Source organism: Montipora capricornis, chromosome 14 (genome assembly GCF_036669925.1).
Source record: "Montipora capricornis isolate CH-2021 chromosome 14, ASM3666992v2, whole genome shotgun sequence".
NCBI classification, from domain to species: domain Eukaryota; kingdom Metazoa; phylum Cnidaria; class Anthozoa; order Scleractinia; family Acroporidae; genus Montipora; species Montipora capricornis.
The window spans coordinates 14,604,334-14,626,833 of NC_090896.1; the positions used below are offsets into that span (position 1 = coordinate 14,604,334).

Here is a 22,500-nt window from a genome sequence, read left to right on the forward strand (position 1 = left end):
CAGGCACTCCCAAACGACTAAAGATATCCACCAACGCTTCTGCCACAGTCTCAGTATCAATGTTCTTCAACGGGACAGCTTCAGGATAACGAGTTGCAAAGTCGACTAATGTCAATATATATCTATGACCGTCCTCACTCGGGGGAACAATAGGTCCAACCAGGTCGATTGCTACTCTCTTAAATAGCTTGTCAATTAATGGCATCTTCTCTAAGGAAACCTTCGGTACGGAACCCTCGTTAACTGTCTTCTGACATACATCGCAGGACTTGCAATAACGAGTCACGTACCCTTGAATGCCTGGCCAATAGAACGCACTTTGAATCTTATCAGTCGTTTTCTTTATTCCCATGTGACCTCCCATGATCGATCCGTGAGCTAGTTCCATTATTCGACTTCTCAGCTGCACAGGAACCATAACCTGCTTTAGGGGTTTACCTCCGTTCACATAAGGATGCTTGTAGACGCGGTACAGAACTCCACCTTTCACTTCAAATGAAGTCTCAGCCTGGCCTCTCACAACTACGTCATCTTTCTCCCAAAATTTCTGTAGGCTCTCGTCATCACGCTGCATCTGCTTGAGCTTTTCTCTATCAACTACAGGAGTCTCTTTGGTATCTAGTACCTTCAACGGAATATGTTCTCCAGCTTTCTTAGCTTGACTTCTCGTGGTTACAGCACAAGCTTCTTGTAAAGGAACTTGCCAGCTTGAGTCTGGGTCGTGAGCGGCTCTTGCGCCTGGTACATTACCAATAATTAAATCATAAACAGCATCGGGAAGACACTGCGCTTCCACTTGGCCCTTAAGATAAGGTGTATCAACATTAATCTTTGCAATGGGAACTTTCCTTGCCGTATTGTCAATGAGCAGCATAACATTAAATTCGCCAGTAAACTGATCCTCAGACACAAGGTCCCTCTTTACTACAATTCCACTACAACCAGTATCTCTCAGGACGTCAAAAGGCTTCTCTCCAACTCTACCTTTCACGACAGGCATTTTACTTCTCACTCCAGTCATCGGTTCAACACAAGCACTACTCAACAATGGAATCATCTTACCACAGGCTAACAGCAGCTTATCATCTTTAATACAGGCCTTAACTTCTTCATCAGTAGGTTTAACCTCAGGTGGCTGAACTAGACAACTGGCACTCACTTGACCACGCTGCACAGGGTTATCATCCTTACTTTGTCCTCCTGATCTGCGTCCACCTGATCGACAGTTTCTAGCTTCATGTCCCTGCTTACCACATAAGAAACACTTTCTTGTTAGGGTTAGGCAGTTGACGGCTTTATGACCTCGGGTGTTGCACTTAAAGCAATGCAGAGCTGGTGGATTAATCTGCATGTTCTTGGCCTCTTCCCTCTCAGGCTGCACTGTTGGCTTTCTGCTCGCTGAGCTGAACAAATCTTTTACCATGAGACTCCAAGTACTGGTCAGCGATCTTCGCAATCTTTGCTAGAGTCTCAGGTGCCCTTTCTCACAGGTGAATTGCCAAATCCTTAGGGCAAGAGTCAATAAATTGTTCTTTCACGATCAAGTCCTTAAGACCATCAAAGGTTCGCACAGTATTCGAAAGCTCTAGCCACCGTAACAGGTATCTGTCCAGTCGCACAATAAACTGCTCCGGACTTTCGTCAACTTCTGGTTTGGATGCTCTAAATTTTCGACGATAGCCGTCTTCGGTAAGGTCATATCTCTTCATTAACGCAATCTTTACCTTGTCATAATCCTTAGCTGCGTCCTCCGATAGACGTGAATACACTTCTAGTGCCCGTCCAGACAACAGAGCACTGAGCTTCGACGCCCATCCATCTTTTTTCCACTTAGCTGTCTCGGCAAATCTCTCGAACCTCTGCAAATACGCGTCCAAATCGTCTTTGCCATCAACAAACGAGGCGAGTTTAGGTGCCTTGGCCCGATCTTCTCTGTCACCTCTTTCTGTAGTACGACCATCACCATTCATTGCTGCTATTCTAGCAAGTTCTAACTCATGTTCTCTCTTGGCAACCTCAGCAGCTTCCTTCTGTCTCATGAGGGCAGCTTCCTGTTGTAACTTCCTAATTTCTCTTTCCTGACGTGTCACTTCCCTTTGTTCATCCTGTCGTCTGCGTCTCTCTTCTCTCTCTTCTTCTTCTTGAAGCTGCCTACGTTTCTCTTCACGTTCTTCCTCTCTACGTTTCTCTTCGCGTTCTTCCTCTCTACCTTTCTCTTCACGTTCTTCCTCTCTACGTTTCTCTTCGCGTTCTTTTTCTTCTTGTTCACGCACAAATTCAAGCAGCTTTTTTCCTTCCAGACCAAACTTTTCGCCAAGCTGAATAAATTTCTCCATTTCACAGCACTAAAGTTCCACGGCTCTTTCACTTGCTACAACTTTTTTCCAAAGCGCAGCTACTTCCTTCCAAGTTGTGATCCTTTCCTGGCTAACGTAGTCAGCAAACAAATGAATTCCTCTCCCGGACAGGCCCCAAATCTTACGAGTTCGAATGTTTTGAGGAAAGGTAGTTTGCAAACTAAACTGAACGCAGGGTTGTCGGAACAACAACAAGAAGATTTATTCGAAAATGAACGTAGTTTCCACGAAGTAGGACTCTTAACAACACGTACTCGGTAAACTTACACGGCCTCCGCCAACTTGAATAAACACAGCTTCTGTCACACTTGAATAAATACGGCTAACGCCAACTCTCTTCGCTTGTGAAAAACTAGTTAGAAAAACACTCCGCTTGAACTCGTCTACTTATATACTCTGACAATAAACTTCTAGAACTTTCTAAAATAGTAATGAATCTAATTATAGAAAGATTACAAAACACACCGATTTAGAAACACTTACGCGCGAATCTAAAAATAAACAAACTACGAACTCTCGCGAAGCGTCTAGAAAGTAATGCTTGTCACGCAATACTATTTTTCGTAAAAAACAGGTTGGCGGAAATCAGGCAATCAACGTAGAAGATATATCGGTTTCAGTACTAAAGATTAATTAAAGGTTGTGGGACGGGGTACAAAAATCAGCCTGTTAAAAATATCATGATAATTGTAGACAATATGACACCTTTAGCACTTCGACATGGGGTCCCACAAGGGTCCGTCTTAGGACCAACTCTCTTCTGCGCGCATTATAACGATGTTACATGAGCAGTGAAACACTCAAATTGTACTTTGTTTGCGGACGATACTGAGATCCATTACAGTGACGCGTACGGAGATATCAACAAAGCATCTCATTGTATTAATGGAGATTTTGACATTACTGAGCTTATCGTCATCAAGTAATCAGATGGTTGAACACCCAGGAAAATCAGAAGTCGTGAAAATTGGAATTCAAAGAAGTCTAAAAGATTCTAATGAACTGAAAATCTTTATTCATGATCATCGTCCCAAGGAAATTACAATATCTTGGTGTGTAAGTGGATAGTACCTTGACTTGGAAAGAGCATCTTTCGTATATGCAACAAAGAACGTATCCAAAAATCCGTCTTATAAACAGACTTTCTAGTTTCCTGACTAGAAGCCTTCTATTGAAGATCTATAAACAAACAATGCTACCAATCTTCGATTCTGTTTGGATGGTATGTTCGAATTCAATGAACAACAGCCTAGAAAGACTCCAAAATCAGGTTATGCGCATCATATTCAAAGCTAACAGGACTTCCGGCGCTCAGAGCATGAGAACTAAATTTGGACTCTTAACAATAAAAAATCGAAGGCGTTTTCTGAGATTTCAGTTGGTCTATAAAATCATCAACGACTGTAGCTGTCCAAAGCAACTAAAAGGGTATCTACCTCGGCGATCAAGTCTTCAAGGAAGAGATCTCAGAGACAATACTACACTACATTTACCAAAAGCAAATACAACAGTTGGACAAAAAACGTTTTAATATGCTGCAGCGAAGGATTGGAACGATTTACCAAAATCAAAAAGATCAATTACAACCTTTTCATCATTCAAAGCAGCCTTATATAGTTTTTTTTTGCTGAAATCGGACAAATTAAGTCATAGGTGCACGGTAAATTAAATATTGCATTTCTTATTGCTATCCTTTTTTATTTGTTAAGATAATATTTAAATAGTTGATTTTTTTTTATTGTATGTGATATGATTGTATTTTACCGTTTATTATCATTTTTACGTGGTTCAGAAATATTTATATTTATCTGCTTATGAATTCATATCAGTTTATTTTAACAAACCGATAAATTTTAGCAGTTTAATTAAATAAAGTTATTATTATATTATATTATGTTATATTATATTATTATTATTATTATTATTATTACTATTACTAATATTATTATTATTATTATTGTTATTATTATTATTATTACTATTATTATTATTATTATTATCATTATTATTATTATTATTAAATGGGGGCAGTTAATTTCCTTTTCACAAATGAAGTTGGAGTTGAGTTTAAAACTACCGAAGACAAATTTAATCCACTTTATTACTAGCAGAGCAAGATTTCAAACTCGGGCACCATTGAGCAAGAAGGAAGTATGAAACTCTTTGTTACAACGCGCAACCCCAACTCCCACCAAAAAAGAGCAGACAACCCAGAAAGATTTAAAAGAACACTAATTTAAAAGATGGTCTTGGACAAGAGACTACTTTGACGATACGGCAGCCATTTTGTTCCAATAGCCATTATGGGATGCCCAAGGGGCAAATACATGTTAGTTTGTCTTCTGAGCATCCCATAATATCTTTTTTTTTAAACAATAGACATTAAAATGGCTGTCGAATCGAGGAAGTAGTTAGGGGCGGATCCAGGATTTTTCTTAGGAGGGGGTGCACCACTAAGGAATGGCGTAGCTGACTGGTGACCGTCACCCTCCCCCTAGATCTTACCCTAATAGTCTATAGAAGAAAAAGCATTTAATTGGGTTTAAATGCACACAATAACCAAGACGTGTGGCTTCATGGACAGGTAATAAGATGTTTCATGGATAGGTAGTTACGCGAAAGGAGGTTCCCTAATGAGTCACACAGGAACTACGTTATTTTTTGCTTTTAGTGATTTTTTGAGTTTAGTGATTTGCCGTTTTTGCAGCGTGCTGTCAAGATTACATTATGGCTCCTCAAGAACATTCGTAAAATTCAGCATGTTGGATTGAAAACTAACATACTCCTTCGTTTCAACAAGTTAGAGAAGTTTGCTTTCAATTACGCCAGGTTTCAAAGAAGATTTAGAGCTAAGATAACAAACTCTACGGAAGAAATCTCCATCCAGGATGAAGAATTAGGTAAGGTTTCTACTCTTTCTAGACTATTTATTAATGTTGTTAATGGTATTGTTACATACTGTCATCAAATGAAGTCTGACCTTTTTTTGTTGATGATGCATGTGAGGCCAAAAACAAACCATAAATGTTGTGCACTTGAGACGAACTTATAGTGAAGTGATATTGTTTTAATTGGGTGATCGCCACAGAGACCTCAAAACATCAAAGTGACAAAGTGCATCAACTTGCACTCAAAATATGTGCACCAATCAAGTCGTCGGAGTAAAGCTGATTACAATTATTGAAGTGTCAATCATCTGGAGTCACAAATTTCGCTATTGCAGGCGATGAACCTGGAATTCTGCCGAGCCTAGGATTACTGGAGGAACTGTGTCTCTTACGATAAACTGATGATATAAAACAGCGATCTTTAGATTTGTCCGTACTCAGTATAAGTTTCCAAACAACTTTGCGTGCTTCGGCAACCATGCGTTGACCAATCAGTTCACATTAAATTAGAGCCTTCTTATGACCTGGCTAGCACTAGACAACGAAGAGCGATCAATAGCGAAAACCAATACTTTAACACCTACTTGCACTCAAACGTAACTCTAAGCCAATCACAGTTCTACTCTCTTAGCGTCGACTGCTCAGTAAGGGCAATTCAGTGTACTATGTACCAAGCCTCAATCGTTCGAATTGATAGATTGAGCTATACAGTAGATAACGCACGTTCCAATGTATATCTCAAATCGTTTTTGCAACTCTTTTCCGTTGAATATTACTGGATTTTTTTTAAACTTCCAATCTCGGATATTGCGTTTCTAACGATCTGATTGGCTCATTCTGTTTTCCCTAGCAGCTCATAAACTGAGGGACCTAACATGGAAACTGATTTCGCCGATAATTTTATAAAGAAATTTAATAAAACAATTAACCCATTCGCGCTTGTAGGATATGAGATAAGTTTCCAATCTAATCCACGCGTCTGTCCGCCCTCCCATGCAATCATCCATCCATCCATCCATCCATCCATCCATTCACTCTTTCACTCACCGAATCCCGTAAAATGACTATCCACCGGATAAACATTCTCAAAACCAATTACGTTATCCAATAGATTTATCTCAAGTGGGCGGCGCTATCCATACTTCGGACAACAGAGGCCTGACCCCAGTAGTTCAAACGATGGATAGCACTATCCACCGGATAAATCACTATCCACTGGATAACTCGATTGGTTTTGCGAGTGTTTATCAGCTGGATAGTGGTGATCTATCCGGTGGATAGCGCTATCCATCGCTTGAACAACTGGGGCCAGATCAATAACAACAGGGGTGACCTGAGAAGTACTAAACAGAAACTTAGCCTGCTCATTAGAAAAATCGGTCCCGTAATTACATAACCGAATGTCCTGTGTATCCTTACTGCGGACTAGCCTTGAAAGAATGCTAGCTCGGGTGTTCTATCAAGAAGCTATAGGAGGCTCGTGGAATTTATAAGTTCATGCTGGTGACACACGGTTCAACATTGAGTATACACTTGTTGATCACCAAATGTTGAAGCGTGGGCATCTTCATCACGAGACTGGAAAACAACAGATTAAGGTAATGATGAAATGGTATATGAAATGAATCAAATATGAACTGCGGATATGAAATCAAGTGAAGCTATGATCTTCGCTATGAAGCTATGATCTACTGCGAAGATCATAGCTTCACTTGATAGATTAAGGTAACGCCGTTAAACTATGGAAGATCGTTGAACGGAACAGCGTTTGTCTCTAATTTCGTTCGACAACGCGCAGATTGTTGAATAGCCTATTTCAGCATTCAACATGACATTATACACAATCTAATTTGTCGAACAAGTGCTGCAACATTTGTTCATCAACAAATGTTGAACCATGAGTCACCGCCTTACAAGTTTCGAAATGTCACTGAATCTTCTTTGACATAACCAATCTTCTTTCTTTGAGCAAATTTGACGCACAGAGTGGAAATATGTGGTTAGGGCGCTTGCCTTGAGATCCGGGGATCCCGGGTTCAAGACACGTTCTGACCACTGGTTGAATTTGTTCCTTGTAGTCCCCGGTTCAACTTCGTAGCTGCACTTGTAACCAGCCAACTAGCTCGCCTCCGGCCAGTCGGGATTCTTAGCAATTGTTGTTGGATGTTCTGTTCTGTCGTAATTGAGTTTCACTGGCCCTGAAAAGCCACTATGGGGAGTGGTCAATTACGTATGTTCTTTTTGTTTTCGTTTTTTTTTTAAAGAACTGTTTGTTTGCCACCATTTCTTCGTTTCAGTTCTTCAAGTTCTTAGAATTCCTGCTGACTATAACAGGAGTGTAGTTTTCCGACCGCATGGAACAAATATCACGAGAAGCTTGACTCAAAATGATGAAAACTTCATCAAACTTCCATCCATACTTTTTGGCACCCAAGGTACCAAGACTTTATATTTTTTTTTTCCTTCAAATGACCACCGCTCGCTGCTAGCGAGTTTAAGTACTGACCGCGGTATTTCAAGAATCTGTGCTTTGAAGTGCTGCATAACTAAAGAAATTTTCTAAACCAGTAATCTCAGGAGGCAGTGTGGCCCAGTAGTTAGGGCGCTTGCCTTGAGATCCGGAGATCCCGGCTTCAAGACCCGCTCTGACCACTCGTTGAATTTGTTCCTGCTAGTCCCTGCTTCAACTTCCTATAGCTTGCTGCACTTGTAAATAGCCAACTGGTTTGCCTCCGGCCAGTTGGGATTCTTAACAGTTGTAGTTGTTGTGTTCTGTTGTTTCGTTGATTGTGTTTCATTGGCCCTGAAAAGCCCCTATTGGGAGCGGTCACTCAAGTATGTATTGTATTGTATAAGATAATTTGACATTTAGCATACCGAAAAATCGCCGACAGCGATCAACGTAAACTATGACAAGAAATGATAACAAGTTAAGTTAGAAATAAGCTTGGGATTATGGTTCCCTTAACCAACAAGAACGTTTCTACCGGCATGAAGTGAGACGCCAGCAAAAGCCCTGACGCGAGGCTTCTGACAATTGTCTTGTGTAAAAGTCCTTAGCCTTGCTTAACACTTCTTTCAAACTCCTTGTGAAGGCGTCTCACCAACCGTCTCATAGAAGGTAATATATAAGGTAATATATTTTACGTTTTCGTCTTTTTTTTTAAATAGAGGTTCGTGCCCAGCTGTTGGCAATAACCCCAAATATCAATGCCCGTGTTTATATTAGGGAGGGGGGGGGGGGGGGGGGGGGCTGGGCCGGAGCAATTGGAAATGTGGCAGATAAAAAACACATGACCCACCCCTTACTTTTGGCACAAAACTATTTGACCCACCCCTAAATGAAGGCTGAAACTTACATGACCCATCCCCTGATAAAAGATTTTGTTTGTTATATAATCAGTTATACCACATTTGTATATGAAGTTGTGGAGGTGTTGATTTACGGTTATGTTTGTTTCTTAACCAGATACAAAAGCATGTACAAAACAATACACAAATGAATTTTTAGGCAATTTGTAAATTGATACACCATATGAGAAATGTATAAATAAAACAGTTCTTGGTGATAATCCAAGAATTATTTTAGTACTTGGTAATTGTAGTCTTTCAGAAGGAACAACTCCGTAGTGAAAAGCACATTCTTTTTTTACTATATAATTTTTGTATTTGGTAACAAAAAGAGACAAAAGAGGGTTTCTTTTTTTATGATTTTAATTTCGGTTTAATAGTTGTATCTTACGAACAAAGATAAAATTGTAAGTCGTTAAAGCTGCCATGCTTTAAATTTATTGTTAGCTATTTCAACATAATCAAGCCCTCGATCATTAAAAAAATATATTTATTTAACAATGTGCCTATTCCTGTTTAAAATAGGATGACCACCCCCAATGGGTTGCTGACAATCGAACGACCCACCCCTTACTAAGTGCTCAAAAACTGATGACCCATTCCCTCTCTGCTCCGGGCCACCCCCCACCCCCCCCCCTTCCCCCCTTCCCTCCTCCCCATACTTTTTGACCAGTCCCTTACGTATTACCTTATTGCAGAGCGATACACAGTTTGCATGTGGCACAATAATGTTACAGGGCTACTACCAAGGCAAGCAAATAGAATAAAGGACAGGTTGGTGACTTGTTTCAGTCTTCTATCCTGAGTCCGATAGATTGTCATTGAAATTCTACAGCACTGTCTGTCTGTAAAGCTAATTGGGATCCATGAGTCATGGCAAACGTCTTTGGCGAAAACGTTGTGTTCACTATATTCTTTAAGCCTGGTTTTCACTAGCGATGCAAGCTCAAGAGCACTAACTTTATTTCACCGTGAAAAGGGGCCTGGAACACGCAAAAGCACAAGCGCAAATATCAAAATTTCCCCTTTTCCTTGTGTTTACGTTTATGCTTGCGCTTGTGTGGTCTCTGAAAATGGGACGTGACGCAAGCTGTGATGTTCGTCCAATGAAAAAGACCCGTTCCAGATTCCACTCACAGAGCCGTGGCTTTGGTAGAGAGAGCATGGAACTAATGAATTTTTGTCTCTGCGTCACGTGCTTCTGCTTGCGCAATGGTTCTACTTCACCTGAGACAAATCTCTTGTGCTTGAGTTTGTGCTTATGCTTGTGCTTCCGTTGCTAGTGAAAACCAGCTTTAAACAGTTCCAAGGTTGAAAGTATCGGAACGTTCTCATTTAAAAAAGCTCGCTATATCATTCAAGTTTGCGATTTGACATAAATTGTCACTATGCACAGGTCCCTGGTCCATCCTTTGCCTTTTGCAATGAAGCCATGAATAAGTTGCTTCGCCCTCCATTTCTCCCTTCGTTGGGGCTGCCCGACATCAGGATGACCCCAACAAGTACTTTGCTCACTTCTGGTCAGCCCCTTCTTCAAAGGGAATCTAGGGTCAAAATTATTTATGGTATATACGAAATAGAAAGAATCCGCATTCAGCCCTTGTCTACGCGTATCCGGATATTTTTGAATCTGCAACCTTTTCTTTCCGGATTCGCCTTCCGTCCACACGTATCCGGAGAATCCCGCATATGAATCCGCAAATTTTAAAATCCGCTCTCCACAGCACGCAAAGAATTAGCAATCGTGTCGACGACGGTGGAATCCGGTACAAACTCAGGTCCAGTCTTTACCGCGTATATATTCAACATGTCCGCTGAACGAAATGCTATCGCTTCTCTTCTCGACAAATCGCACGCCTTATGGCGCATTGAATAGTGACTGAGGAGTTCTGGATACTAGAACGAATTCGGATCGATACGTGTGGACGGGCAAATTCGATTTGAATACTTAACGGACGGAAGTTGTGATTTTTTAATCCCTGGAGAAAAAGGTGTGGATTAAAAAATACCCGGATACGTGTAAAATGGGAGGTAAACTATTTCAAAACATTTTTCAGCTCTTAATCTTGTCTCTGTTTATAGGAAGAACGTCAGAATTGGATCACAAATAATGTCCTGTTCTCTGTCACCGAAGGTTACAAGTGTCTTCGCTGATCATGTGACATTTAAGTTACAGAATAAAAAGGTATGCTAATGACAACACAGGACGCTGATCTGGAATTCAGTAAAAAAAAAATGCGTGGTTTGGGAAAACTACAGTACCCGTCACATTTCCGAACACTAAATTTCTCCCCTTTTCGATGTTGATTCCAGAAATAAAATACCTTTTTTTGGAAAAGAAACATTGAATGATGGGAAGGGGGAAGTTGAGGAGTAGCGGAGTTGTCAGAAACACGATAATTCAAGGCCGTTTCTCAAGTATGGCAACTAAATGTGTCCGGTGTTGTATTTCATCACTGGTTGTACCCTCTTCTGTTCCATATTTAACCATTATATTCGTTCCCGACCAAATCCACATACCTGGCACAGGCAGTGATCGATTTCAAATGAAATCATTTTAAGTTCCCGCCCGTAAGGGGACGTGTAGAAGCAGAAGGTATGGACTACTATTAGCGGCGATTGGCCTAAATCTATTCTAAATGTTGTTATTTTTATTTTGAAGGACAGTATAAAAGAAAAGTCAGACTGTGTATTCTGGAATTTTTCAATAAGGTATTGAAAGCATTTTTCTGCCTATGGTTGGAAAAGATGCAGAGGATGTTTTTTTTTTTCACCAAATAGCTTTGTATCATGGCGTCACTGAAGGTGACAATTCGGAAATTCAAAATTCTGTATTTTCTAAACGAAAGACGTTATGGAACTGGAAACTTGAAAAGGAGATTTATTTTTTGGTCATCTTCAACCTCCTTTAGATGAAAATTCAGAAGATCTTGTGATTTTAACGCTATCCCTACGAATCTCAGCACTTCGAGGCTTTCAAGTACATTAGGAGATGTGGTCATACACATGTATTTTATCTCATGAGCGAAAAGTAAGCGCTTTCATCGCAAAGTGAACTTCATATTTTTCGTTGATTACCGGCCGCCATATAACTGGACCACATGGCGTCTCCATACAAATCTCTATAAAGCCGCTGTTACACGTTGAAACTTTTAGCTGAAACTTATGTGCAAAGGCGCTGCCAAAAAGTGGGAACGTTGAAACTGGCCTCGAAATGTTGTTGTTGCGGTTTTTGACTGGCTTTCGCGGCGTAGCGTGACACGATGGAGCGAGACCACTTTCACGGAAGTGGTATTACGCGGTGAAACTCTTGATTTCATTACCACTGCGATCGTTGCGAGCGTTGCAGAAGTAGAATGCGGTTCTACTTTTCCTGAAACTTGCCTCTCAACGGAAGTTCAACAAAGTTTCATGGAACCGACGGTGCAACGCGTGCTAAAACTTGTTTCGCGGTGTCATTGCACAGACGTTTCAGCTAAGAGTTTCAACGCGTAATTTCTGCTTAAAGTTGCGTGAAACACTTCGAGAAATAACTCAGAAACGATGTCCCGCACAGACTTGAGCATTGGAGAGATGGTTAAAAGATTTGCTTCCTACAACATTCCAAGTTGTTGGCTTTTTTAATTGAACGATTTCGAATTTATATTTTTGTTTCGTGACAGTGAAACTATCTTCATTTGAAATGAAAAACAGAGCAGGCTCTTAAAGTTGCGTGAAACGTTTGGACAAATAACTCAGAAACGATGTCCCACACAGACCTGAGAATTGGTAGTCGTTAAAAGATCTGTTTCCTACAACATTCCGAGTTCTTGGTCTTTTTCATTGAACGATTTCCGCGCATCCCACATCTTAATTCCTCCATTCGCGCATAACCCTAATTCCTTGCGCATTTGACCACAATCTCCTACGTTTTGAAGAAAAACGTGTTCTTCTCCCGATTAGAAAGCTGCCTCGTTCGTTCGCTTCAGGCTCACTCACTGCAGCAGCAATTAAAAATTAAAACGTTTCGCAGTTAGACTCGCTTTGAACTGAGAGGACGCAGACATGAACGCGGAAATGGACTATATTTATCGTAATAAATTTAACACAGTCGGCGACGTGAAAATGAGAAAACTAATCATTTCCTTTCTTAGCTCGAGATTTAATGGCGCATGGTCAAGTGAAGGTTGCACTCTGGTCGAGGATTCCACAGAGACTACTACGTGTGATTGCAATCATTTGACTAATTTTGCTGTGTTAATGGAAGTAGGAGAAACAGAGGTACATTCTTCTTAACTTATTGAAATCAGTAAAAATAGAGTGGTTATCAATTAAGTGTCGAAAGTAATTGCGAATTGCTTTGGTTTTGCATTACTTCCCTCAGTGATTTGTTTAAAGTTCTCGCGCCACTTTTTCAACCAATCAGAAGAGAAACCAAAACCAATCGTGGCTTGCGCGTGCACATTTTCCCGCGCTTTGTGTCGGCTACGTGTAATTACTTCGAGTTTTGATTGGTTTGCCGAATTGTCTCCGTCCTTTTTGATTGGCCAAAGTGATTACTTTGGTTTTGGTTTGACGACAATCGATTGAAACTCGCTCTATAATGTAAAAAAGGTCTTGCTTAGGGTGCACGAGATAACGCTTAACCATCAAGCTCGTTCACAGACGCACACTCTAATAACTTGAATTCGAAATGCAATGTTCATTCTCGATGACTCGGTAATAATGAGCCCCAATAATTGAAATTCAACACTGGAAGGGGTCAGGAGGGCCTCGTGTTTTCGAGCTACACGCAGGAAAGGACTAGGGACTTTAGGAACTACGACGGTGACGTCAACGAAACCGAAGCAAAACCCTCAGTAACATGATTGGTTAAAATTGGAAACATAATCGTGCTGCACGCATGCTGCACGCGCGGTACGCATTTTAGCACAAATATTTTGCGGTACTCTGCACAAAAACGACGTGAGATTCGGCACCTAATTCGAGGTTTTAGGGACAACGCCAGCATACAAATTCTACAGGGAAGATATCGTTGACGTCGCCTATTGTCATCAATGTGCCAACCAAAGCTTCATTGGCTATCGAAACAAAAGGTCTTTTGTTTCTGTGGTTGGCAAATTTGAATAACAAAAGCAATGATTGTAAATAGATATCTTCCCTATTCTTACTCTAAAATCGCTTGCATATATACCAATTTATTTTTAGGATACTTCATCCACATTGTGTGACGTGAACGAGACGGAATAATCGCGAAAGAGGTGATTTTTGACGAGACGTTTTCGTCGACGTCGCCGTCATAGATCTTAAAGTCGCCATTGTAACTAGTGGTCAGAGCCGGATTTGAGCCTTTCTAATTAATCCTCTCGTTGTTGATTAAGCAAGGATTGGGGCAGTGGAGGGTGCATCATGTTGGCTTCAAACTAAGGAAGCTGTTGCTCGTTCTCTTGATGCTACTGAAAAAGCTGACATTTAATTTGATTTTAAATTGATTTGAAAATTGGAAACTCCTACTAGTAGGTCGCTTTATTTAAATAGATTCATAGAGTCCAGCCAGTGCTGAACAAAACCACGCCAAAAGGCACTTTTTGGGGCCAATACAAGAACATTAGGAACACAAACAGGGTGGTCAAGGGCTCCTGAAAGGGTCGAGAAGACAAGAACAATGGAACAAGCACCGATATACTCTAAGCAACTCACTTTAAAAAAATCTGGAGCTAAAGGGATTGCTTTGAACAGCAAATGACTGAAACCATTATCATCATCATCGTCATCATCATTGTCATCACCAACGTCATCGTCATCATCGTCATCGCCATTACCATCGTCATCGACATCGTCATCGTCATCACCATCGTCACCGTCATCAATTTCGTCATCGTCATCACTATCGTCACCGTCATCATTGTCATCATCTTCATCGTCATCATCATCGTCCTCACCATCGTCACCGTCATCATCGTCATCGTCATCGGCATCGGCATCGTCATCACCATCGTCATCGTCAGTATCGTCATCGTCGTCATCACCATCGTCATCGTCATCTTCATCATCATCGTCACCATCACTCTTTGTAATTCTTGTCTTTTGATTTTCTCATATATAGATACCAAGTAACGATAAATTTGCATTGGAGATAGTCACGTACGTCGGAACATCCTTCTCGCTCCTTGGAGAGGTTATCTCCATATCGGTTTACCTCTTCCTCCTGTAAGTCATCAATATTTTTGTAAACGATGAGTTGGTTTGAAATCACGTGCTATGATTATAGCCCCTCGTTACCAAGAGAAGAGGGTCAGAAAATAATCAAAATAAATTTATAGAAAGAAATACTTTTAAATAAAATAACCAACAAAATAAGTAGGACTCTACAATTATTTTTCAGACAAGGAAAAACACTCTCAGGTTTTGCTAATAAAACTAGTAAATGTTTCGCGTTGTGTAAAGTGTTATTGCCGTGCTCGTAGCCATGAAAGATCCTCAGGATCTAATACTTTACTTAACTTGTATAAATGGAATTATGCAATAGCTAGTGATGTCATGCTCTTTATTTCAATCGAAAAACGAGATGACCGTTAGTATGCAGTGATGATTATTATTGCGAGTAGCTCCGTCGAAAATGTTTTATAAAGTGTTAGGGTGATTATAGTATATTCGCGCACAGTTGTGGGCGAGTTAGATGAGTTATATGGAATCCAATCTCATCCCCAGAGTCTGCATTTCTTTTGGTCAGCACCAAGAGCACGAACGCTGGCCACTTCCAATTTATGCGCAGTCGTAGTAAAGGTCCATTTTTGTAACCGTTGACAACCACAAATTTCTGAGCGTGTGTAGACGATCCGGAAGTCCACGATTTGCGGACTTCCTGCCTTGGAAGCGGCGAGAGTGTTCTTGGTGCTGACCAAAAGAAAAGAGGATTTTGGGGACGAAATTGGCCGGAATCGAGTTTGCAAAAGCCGATTCTTTGCTTTGGTTGTGTCAATGCACATGCACCAGCTAATTAGCATTAGAGCATCAAATTTCACATGCTGGAAGAACTGACGGTTGCATCAGTGTACCAGTTCAAGATCAGATATCGGTGCCGATAATGGCTTTGGATACCCCCGTGAAACACAGATAAAAATGGCCCGTTTCAAAAGGTGACTTGTTGATTAGCCTGTACTAACTTGTGTCCTCTATTTTTTGGCAAGGAATGTAAAATCGATGCAGACCCATATACGCTTGAATATGGTGGTTTGTCTGGCTATAGCTCAGGTGGTATTTTTGACTGGCATAACTGCAATAGAGCAAAAGGTAACGTTCCCGACATTCACTACACAGACAAATGCAATCCCTTAAGTTTTTGTTTCTTTCGGCCTCGCACTAGCGGCAGCCATGAACAATCTAACTAATCGATTACCCGATTACCTGTGACATTACCGGACACAAAAAATAAAAAAAACCCATGTGAGGAAAAAAATTGGAAAGGTATTACCCGAACCAATCTAGTGCCACAAACCCCCCGGGGTTTAAAGAGTTTCTTGTTACAGAACAATAACGATACATAAAAAGAAAACAAAAGTTAAAGAGACTGATGCAGGCCTAGAATGGCTCACCACGTGACGAGCCAACACTTTTTAGACATCATGATACCCATCATGCATTACACCAACGGTACCCGGATTCTTCTGTTCCCGTGCCGTAGAAATACAAATATCTGCTTTATTCGCACGCTCAACTGTCAGAAATTACATATTCCAATTGCTTACAAGGTTTACCTGCGAAACAAGCGTTCCACTGCAAACCTCTCAGCCCTCTGTACGCGCTTAACATAGGGCAGGAGTTTAGCCCCAATTCTCGCGCGGCCAGAAAACGCTTCGATCGCACAGGAACTAACGCCACGCAGGGCAATGGTTGGTATACGTCCAAATTTCTCCCCCAAAATTTCGCCTTTAATGCGGCATAAAACTACGTAAACTAAGCAGTTATTTCACCCACAGCCCCTCTTGCGAGACTGAGGTATACACACATAAATAGTAAATAAATAAATATCTCAGATTATGCCACAGACCACATTACAATCCTTTTTTCACTGCATTTGAAAATAGTTTTTTTTCTTTGCTGTTATCTCAGGGGTATCTTCATGCCTTTTAATAGGCTGGCCAGGGTTGCTGCCGGGAAGCATAGTTAGCGCTAACCAATGTTAGATACCATGTAAACCTAATGGTTTTGATAGTACTGAACAAATGGTTAGCGCCAATCACGCTTTTCGGAGCTACTGACCCCTGAAATGCAAACAACTGACCACAATTTTTCATATATAATTTTGTTAATTTCACTTTTAAAACTGAGTGAATTTAACGCGACTTCCCCTGAAAAAAAAGGAAAAAGTGATTGACTTGAAGTCAGGGGTAGTTGAAATTCAACTCGTACTGCCGTGTTTAATTTTTTTTTCCTTTTTTTTTTCTCTCTTGTCAGACTTTGTGTCTATCTGTTGCCATCGCGATTAATTACTTTTATCTCGTTGCGTTTGGGTGGATGGTCATGGAAGGAGTTATGCTATACTTGAAAGTTGTCAATGTATTCAACGTGAACACAAGCAGAAAGTATTTTTATGGATTTGCTTGGGGTAATAATACAATAATACATCTAATGGTTGTTTCAACGAGTATTCTAGAACCTCGCGTTGTTCTTTTTCCTATTCCTTAACAATGGATTTGTCCCAAGTTGAAAAGACAAGTCGTGTCTTCCATGTTGTTTCCCGTCCGTCGGTTTTACCGAATGGACAATTCATAGTCATTGACGTAAGTGACCGATCACAGCTAACTGGAGATAACGCCGTATTATAAAACTATGTACATCCCACTACATTGGCTCTGTCGGCAGAGCCCCATTAGGCAACCCTGTGCAGTAGGTCCCAACATCAAACCATAAATGGGATAGCCCTTCAAGTCTACTGCAGAATTGAGCTTTAGAGTACACACTGAAAGACGCATGGTACTGAAGGCCAGAAATGTGCGGTGATATTAGGTGCACCCTGGTTTTGTTGAGCGTTACGAAGAGTTCCCCTTACGATTCTCCTCCATGCATTTTCACCCGACTTGTATACAGAAATACAGACCAAGCACTTCGCTTATTTTTTGTGTGCCAAGAGTAGCCAAATAAAACTCCTTGCCCCACCAATCAACCAGTTGTAAACAGTTCGTTTTATGATGAAGAATTCAGAATGCACGTCATTATTTGCACTTCTGGATTTCAATGGAACTTCACAATTGTGATTCCCTGAGAGATTTTCGTTAATTTTCTTCCGTTTTCCCTTTTCAGGATTTCCAACTCTTCTGGTTACTTGTGCTGTTGCTATAAATACTCTGATCCACGGAAGTATGAACACTAGCATGCGAGAAGATGTGTAAGTAACATAGAAAATGTAAAACCTTACGGATGACAATTTTCAACTTAGGTTAATGCATTTCTCGTGCTCTTGGTTCACTAAATCTCGGTTATCAGCTCATATACCTTAGTTCAGTTGACCTTATATGGCAATTGATTGCGCTAAGCGTTGCTAAGCTTTTTTTTTTTCCCGCTGGAAAGCGAAATTTCTCTCTGAATGAAGCAAGAAAAAAAAAAGAAAACCTCTTTGTGGAAAGTTTGCATCGATTCCGACGTTTAGAAGCACGCGAAAAGGAAAAAAATGTTTTAGTGATGAGCCTGAAAGGTATTACCCAACATCGCATCTTCATCAAGTTTTTTCGATTTCGCTCGGATTTTCTTGCTTTTTTCGCTCATATTTCATACTTCCAAACTTTTCGAGTTTAAGGAACTTGATAAAACAATTATTCCATTCGGAATTGTTGGATATGAGACTGGTTATAGCCAACTCTGGAGGCAGTGGTTAGGCAGTGTGGCAGTGTGGCCCAGTGGTTAGGGCGCTTGCCTTGAGATCCGGAGATCCCGGGTTCAAGACCCACTCTGGTAGTCCCTGGTTCAACTTCCCAGCTGCACTTGTAAATAGCCAACTGGTTTGCCTCCGGCCAGTTGGGATTCTTAACAGTTGTTGTTGTTCTGTTCTGTCGTTTTGTTGAGTTTCATTGGCCCTGAAAACCCCCTATGGGGAGCGGTCAATTATGTATGTATTGTATAGCATTGTATAACTCGGCGCTACGCGCCTCATTGACTATTTACCATCTCATATCTAGCGCGCGCTCATGGAATAATTGTTAAATATCTCTCTGGGCTACTCTTCATTAAAAAGGCGTTAAGTGGTAGAGAAAACTTAATTATTTTTTTGCTGATTCCAAATCAAGAAGAGCGAATATATCCGGTTTGTTAGTTCTCTACTCTGCTTTGAGAGGGTTCTCTCCAGGTACCTAGTTCAAGTTCAATTTTATTGTTTAGCATCAATACAGAGGACAAAGTGCTTAAAACATTAAAAAGCTAATGGCGAGGAAGCCCAAGGGAAACCACTGGACTTATAAGAGATAGGCTCCCTAAATCATTAATATAAGAAGTCTTAACAGAAGTATAAATGTCAAATCATAGACAAAGCTACTAAACAGTGAAACAATAAAATATACTAGATAACTGTATTAAGCATATATTAGGCTAAAAAAGCAAATAGGGAAATGATTATATTTATGATAAGAGGAATACTTTCAGTTAACGGGATCCGACGATACTTGTTGCCTACGAATACAGTTGCTTTGATTTCTGTACAGACTGACCCCAATTAGTGCCCGTCGCCAAATACAGTTTACACTTAAATAAAGTTTATGATTTTTATTATTAAGCCGTAGGCTGTTTCCGGTGAAATCATTCGAACGAGTTGTGAACAGAAGACAAATGAAGATTGTGCATGGTTAACATAACATGTAACAGCACCGTTCTCGCTTTAAAGTTTTAGCGGTTTCATAACCAATCCATCTATATGAACTATGACCAAAACGAGTGGACAATTTATACACTGAGATTACCATGTCATGCGCGCAGGTGACCTCATCCCTGTGCACAGTACGAATCAAATTACATCTGCTTCGGTATCCATAACGCCACAAAACGAAATCCAGTCAAACGCGGAAAGCGAGAGGTTACATTTACTATCTTCTTACTTTTCGAAGCAGTTGAAAGAAGAGGCTGTCCAAAAAGACCATTGACATGAATTGAGTTTAATTATCCGGTGTGATGTTCCTGTTTTCTAGTTGTTGGTTTTCATTCTCGCATGGATTTGTGTGGGCCTTTGTTGGACCAGTGCTTGTTGCCTGTTTGGTGAGTAAAGTTGTTTATGACAAAAATTCAACTTTCATAATAACAACAATTTTAATCATCCAAGGAGGGAGGACCAGTGCTTAATCTGAGCTCCAATGGCCCATGAAACATCATCCCAAGCTTTCATTTCCTTCATTGATACCTTGGGGTCAGTAACGAGGCTCTCCCAGGATGGGTGGGGTGGGGGGGGGGGGGAAGGGGGTTGAAAGAAAGACTTTGTTTCCTTGTTCCCTTTAAAAATTCCTTGGGTTTCCTTAATTGTTCCCAAAATTAATTCCAATCTTGTTCTCAGCTTTTTCATCCCTAACTAAAATAGTTTACATGCATGTTCCCTTGTTCCCTAAGAAATTTTCTATTTGTTCCCCTGTTCCCCAGTTCAAAATAGCCATGTTCACTTGTTCCCCAAAACCCCTGGGAGGGATAACACAAAACAGCTTCTTTTGCCCACAGGAGGATGACATTTAAGTTCAACTGGAAAATTCACCAATGATTATTTGCCTTGCAATACTTTCATAAAGGCTACCATTACCAAATATTGTTGTGTTGAAATTATACGTCAAGGAACTGGCAAAATAATTTGTACAATACTACATAGTAGCTCATGATGGCAACAAATTTTCTGTATCCAATGATCACATCACATGTAAGAGATGTGTAACGAAAAAGAAGTACAAGATACTAACAGAAATACCTTACTCTCCTTTTTTCATATCCTTTTCTTACCCCCTGTAACCACAGCTGTTAAATGAATAAATAAATAAATAAACAAATAAATGACTAAATGTCTAAATAAGCTAGGAATGAATGACGATGATGAAGTCATATATATGCCATCCCAATTTCACAAGTAGAAGATGAACATTAAAGATAATTATAATGAAAGATGAACCAGAAAGGATCCTAAACACTGACAATAGCCCATTTTACAGTTTTGTGCTGTTACCAGGCCTTTGAATAAAAACGAAACTGGAGTTGACAGTTGCTTTAATACAAACCTCATTGCTTTTCTTACATAAATCATATTGCTATAATTCTAACGAGTTTCTATTTACATAAGAAAAGCTGCGAGGTTTTGTATCAAAGCAAGGTCAACTCCAGCCTCACTTTTATTCAAAGGCCTGGTAACTGAGCACAGAACTATAGAATGGTCTGTTGGTTGAGGGTCAAATTCCCAGTCTCTGACAAAGACATTTGATAAGTGATGGTCGAGAAAATCGGTGACTTACTAGTGATTAGGTAGATGATAGATTGATGGAAATGGAGAGGAGTGCAATTAATTATAGCTAATCCAAAATCGTACAAGGCAAAGTTCAAAGTAACGAAAACAAAAAGTGAATAGCAAATAATTTCTTTGAGGACAATGCTCTGTTTACACCAAAATGTTACGAAAATGGAAGAAGCTTTTCAAAAACACAACTTAAAGACGCAATTTTCCTAAATGAATGTTGTCTTTTCGAAGTAATGCAATGTCTATAACAAGCAAGTTTTCAAAAGACATGAACGCATAAGCTTCCAAGCTGCTTGGTTAAAAACAATGAATTTACCTTTAGATTAACTAATACTGACAAGCTCAAATAAAAATACATCCCGGATCCCTGACAGTAGTATCCAAATTCCGTCTTGGACATGTCTGCATTCACAAAAGCGCCGAAAAATTAAACTTACAAGAAGGGCATCGTCTCCCCAGATCTGTCCAGAAAAAGGAAACGAATATTCGCAAGACCATTTCTATAAGCGTCACGATGTGTCCCCTTGCTGTTTCGTATCAATCGTGGCAATTACGTCACAAAGTTTCCCTAAATAATGCGTCCAAAGGCTAAACAGTTCCATTTATCCTGAGCTAAAAATAACGTTGACCTTTACCCTTACCTAACTGTCGGAGATAAGCAGCAAATGCTTGGACTCAAAGGGGCAATTTGCGTTGGATGTCAAAACCTCCCAGGGGTTTCGGGGAACAAGGTAGCATGGCTTATTTGAACTGGGGAACATGCGAACAATGACAAAGTAACCTAGGGAACAAAGAAGTATAAACAATTTTAGGGATCGAAAAGCTGGGAAAAAGTTTGAAAGTAATTTCGTAGACAAGGTAACACAAACAATTTTTTAAAGGGGAAATTTGAATTTGGTACAAACATTGAGTTAGCTGATTAGGTCTACTGTTTATTTTACCACGAAAACTTGGTCATGGTGCATTTTCACTCACGTGACCCGCCGTGATATTGGACTACTGAAACAAAAAAAAGTATTTGCATAAAAATAGAGTTCAATTCCCGGAGGATTAGTTTGGTACACCATCATGGCCGCCATTTCTTTGTTTTGGAACACCAACATGGCCGCCGTGACGTCATGTGAAAACGCTCAATTAGAAAAATGGACACTTTTTTGACGCTGATGGGGTCAAACCGGAAACCAGATTCTTATTCTTGGGTGATGAACTCTTGACAATGGCAATTCATTTACACCTTTTGTTATTCTATTATGTGCATTTGCCAAGCGTTGCCTGTAATTACTAGTTTTCTGGTGATTTTAGTTCAATTTAGCAATCCTATCATGTGTAGTTGTGGAGATTTTGAAGTTGAAAGATATGCCTGGTACCACTGATACGAACACTATTAGGTAAGATGTAATTTACGCCACTCTACTAATTTCATGACCGTTATCTTCAACACATTGCGGCTTACGCC

The 22,500-nt window shown here is 40.2% G+C and overlaps 1 protein-coding gene across 1 annotated transcript in view; it reads left to right on the forward strand.

Annotated features, from left to right (window-relative positions):
* The first annotated feature begins 3,242 nt into the window (after nucleotides 1-3,242).
* LOC138031477 (adhesion G-protein coupled receptor D1-like) overlaps nucleotides 3,243-22,500 on the forward strand; it is a 23,212-nt gene continuing 3,954 nt past the window's right edge. Inside the window, exons 1-13 of the mRNA XM_068879164.1 lie at nucleotides 3,243-3,413; nucleotides 5,065-5,257; nucleotides 7,510-7,680; nucleotides 9,295-9,370; nucleotides 10,679-10,781; nucleotides 11,259-11,308; nucleotides 12,730-12,856; nucleotides 14,682-14,785; nucleotides 15,766-15,868; nucleotides 17,033-17,183; nucleotides 17,879-17,963; nucleotides 19,750-19,816; nucleotides 22,347-22,432. Of these exons, the coding sequence (XP_068735265.1) occupies nucleotides 3,243-3,413; nucleotides 5,065-5,257; nucleotides 7,510-7,680; nucleotides 9,295-9,370; nucleotides 10,679-10,781; nucleotides 11,259-11,308; nucleotides 12,730-12,856; nucleotides 14,682-14,785; nucleotides 15,766-15,868; nucleotides 17,033-17,183; nucleotides 17,879-17,963; nucleotides 19,750-19,816; nucleotides 22,347-22,432 (1,487 nt within the window). The remainder of the gene's footprint in view (nucleotides 3,414-5,064; nucleotides 5,258-7,509; nucleotides 7,681-9,294; nucleotides 9,371-10,678; nucleotides 10,782-11,258; nucleotides 11,309-12,729; nucleotides 12,857-14,681; nucleotides 14,786-15,765; nucleotides 15,869-17,032; nucleotides 17,184-17,878; nucleotides 17,964-19,749; nucleotides 19,817-22,346; nucleotides 22,433-22,500) is intronic.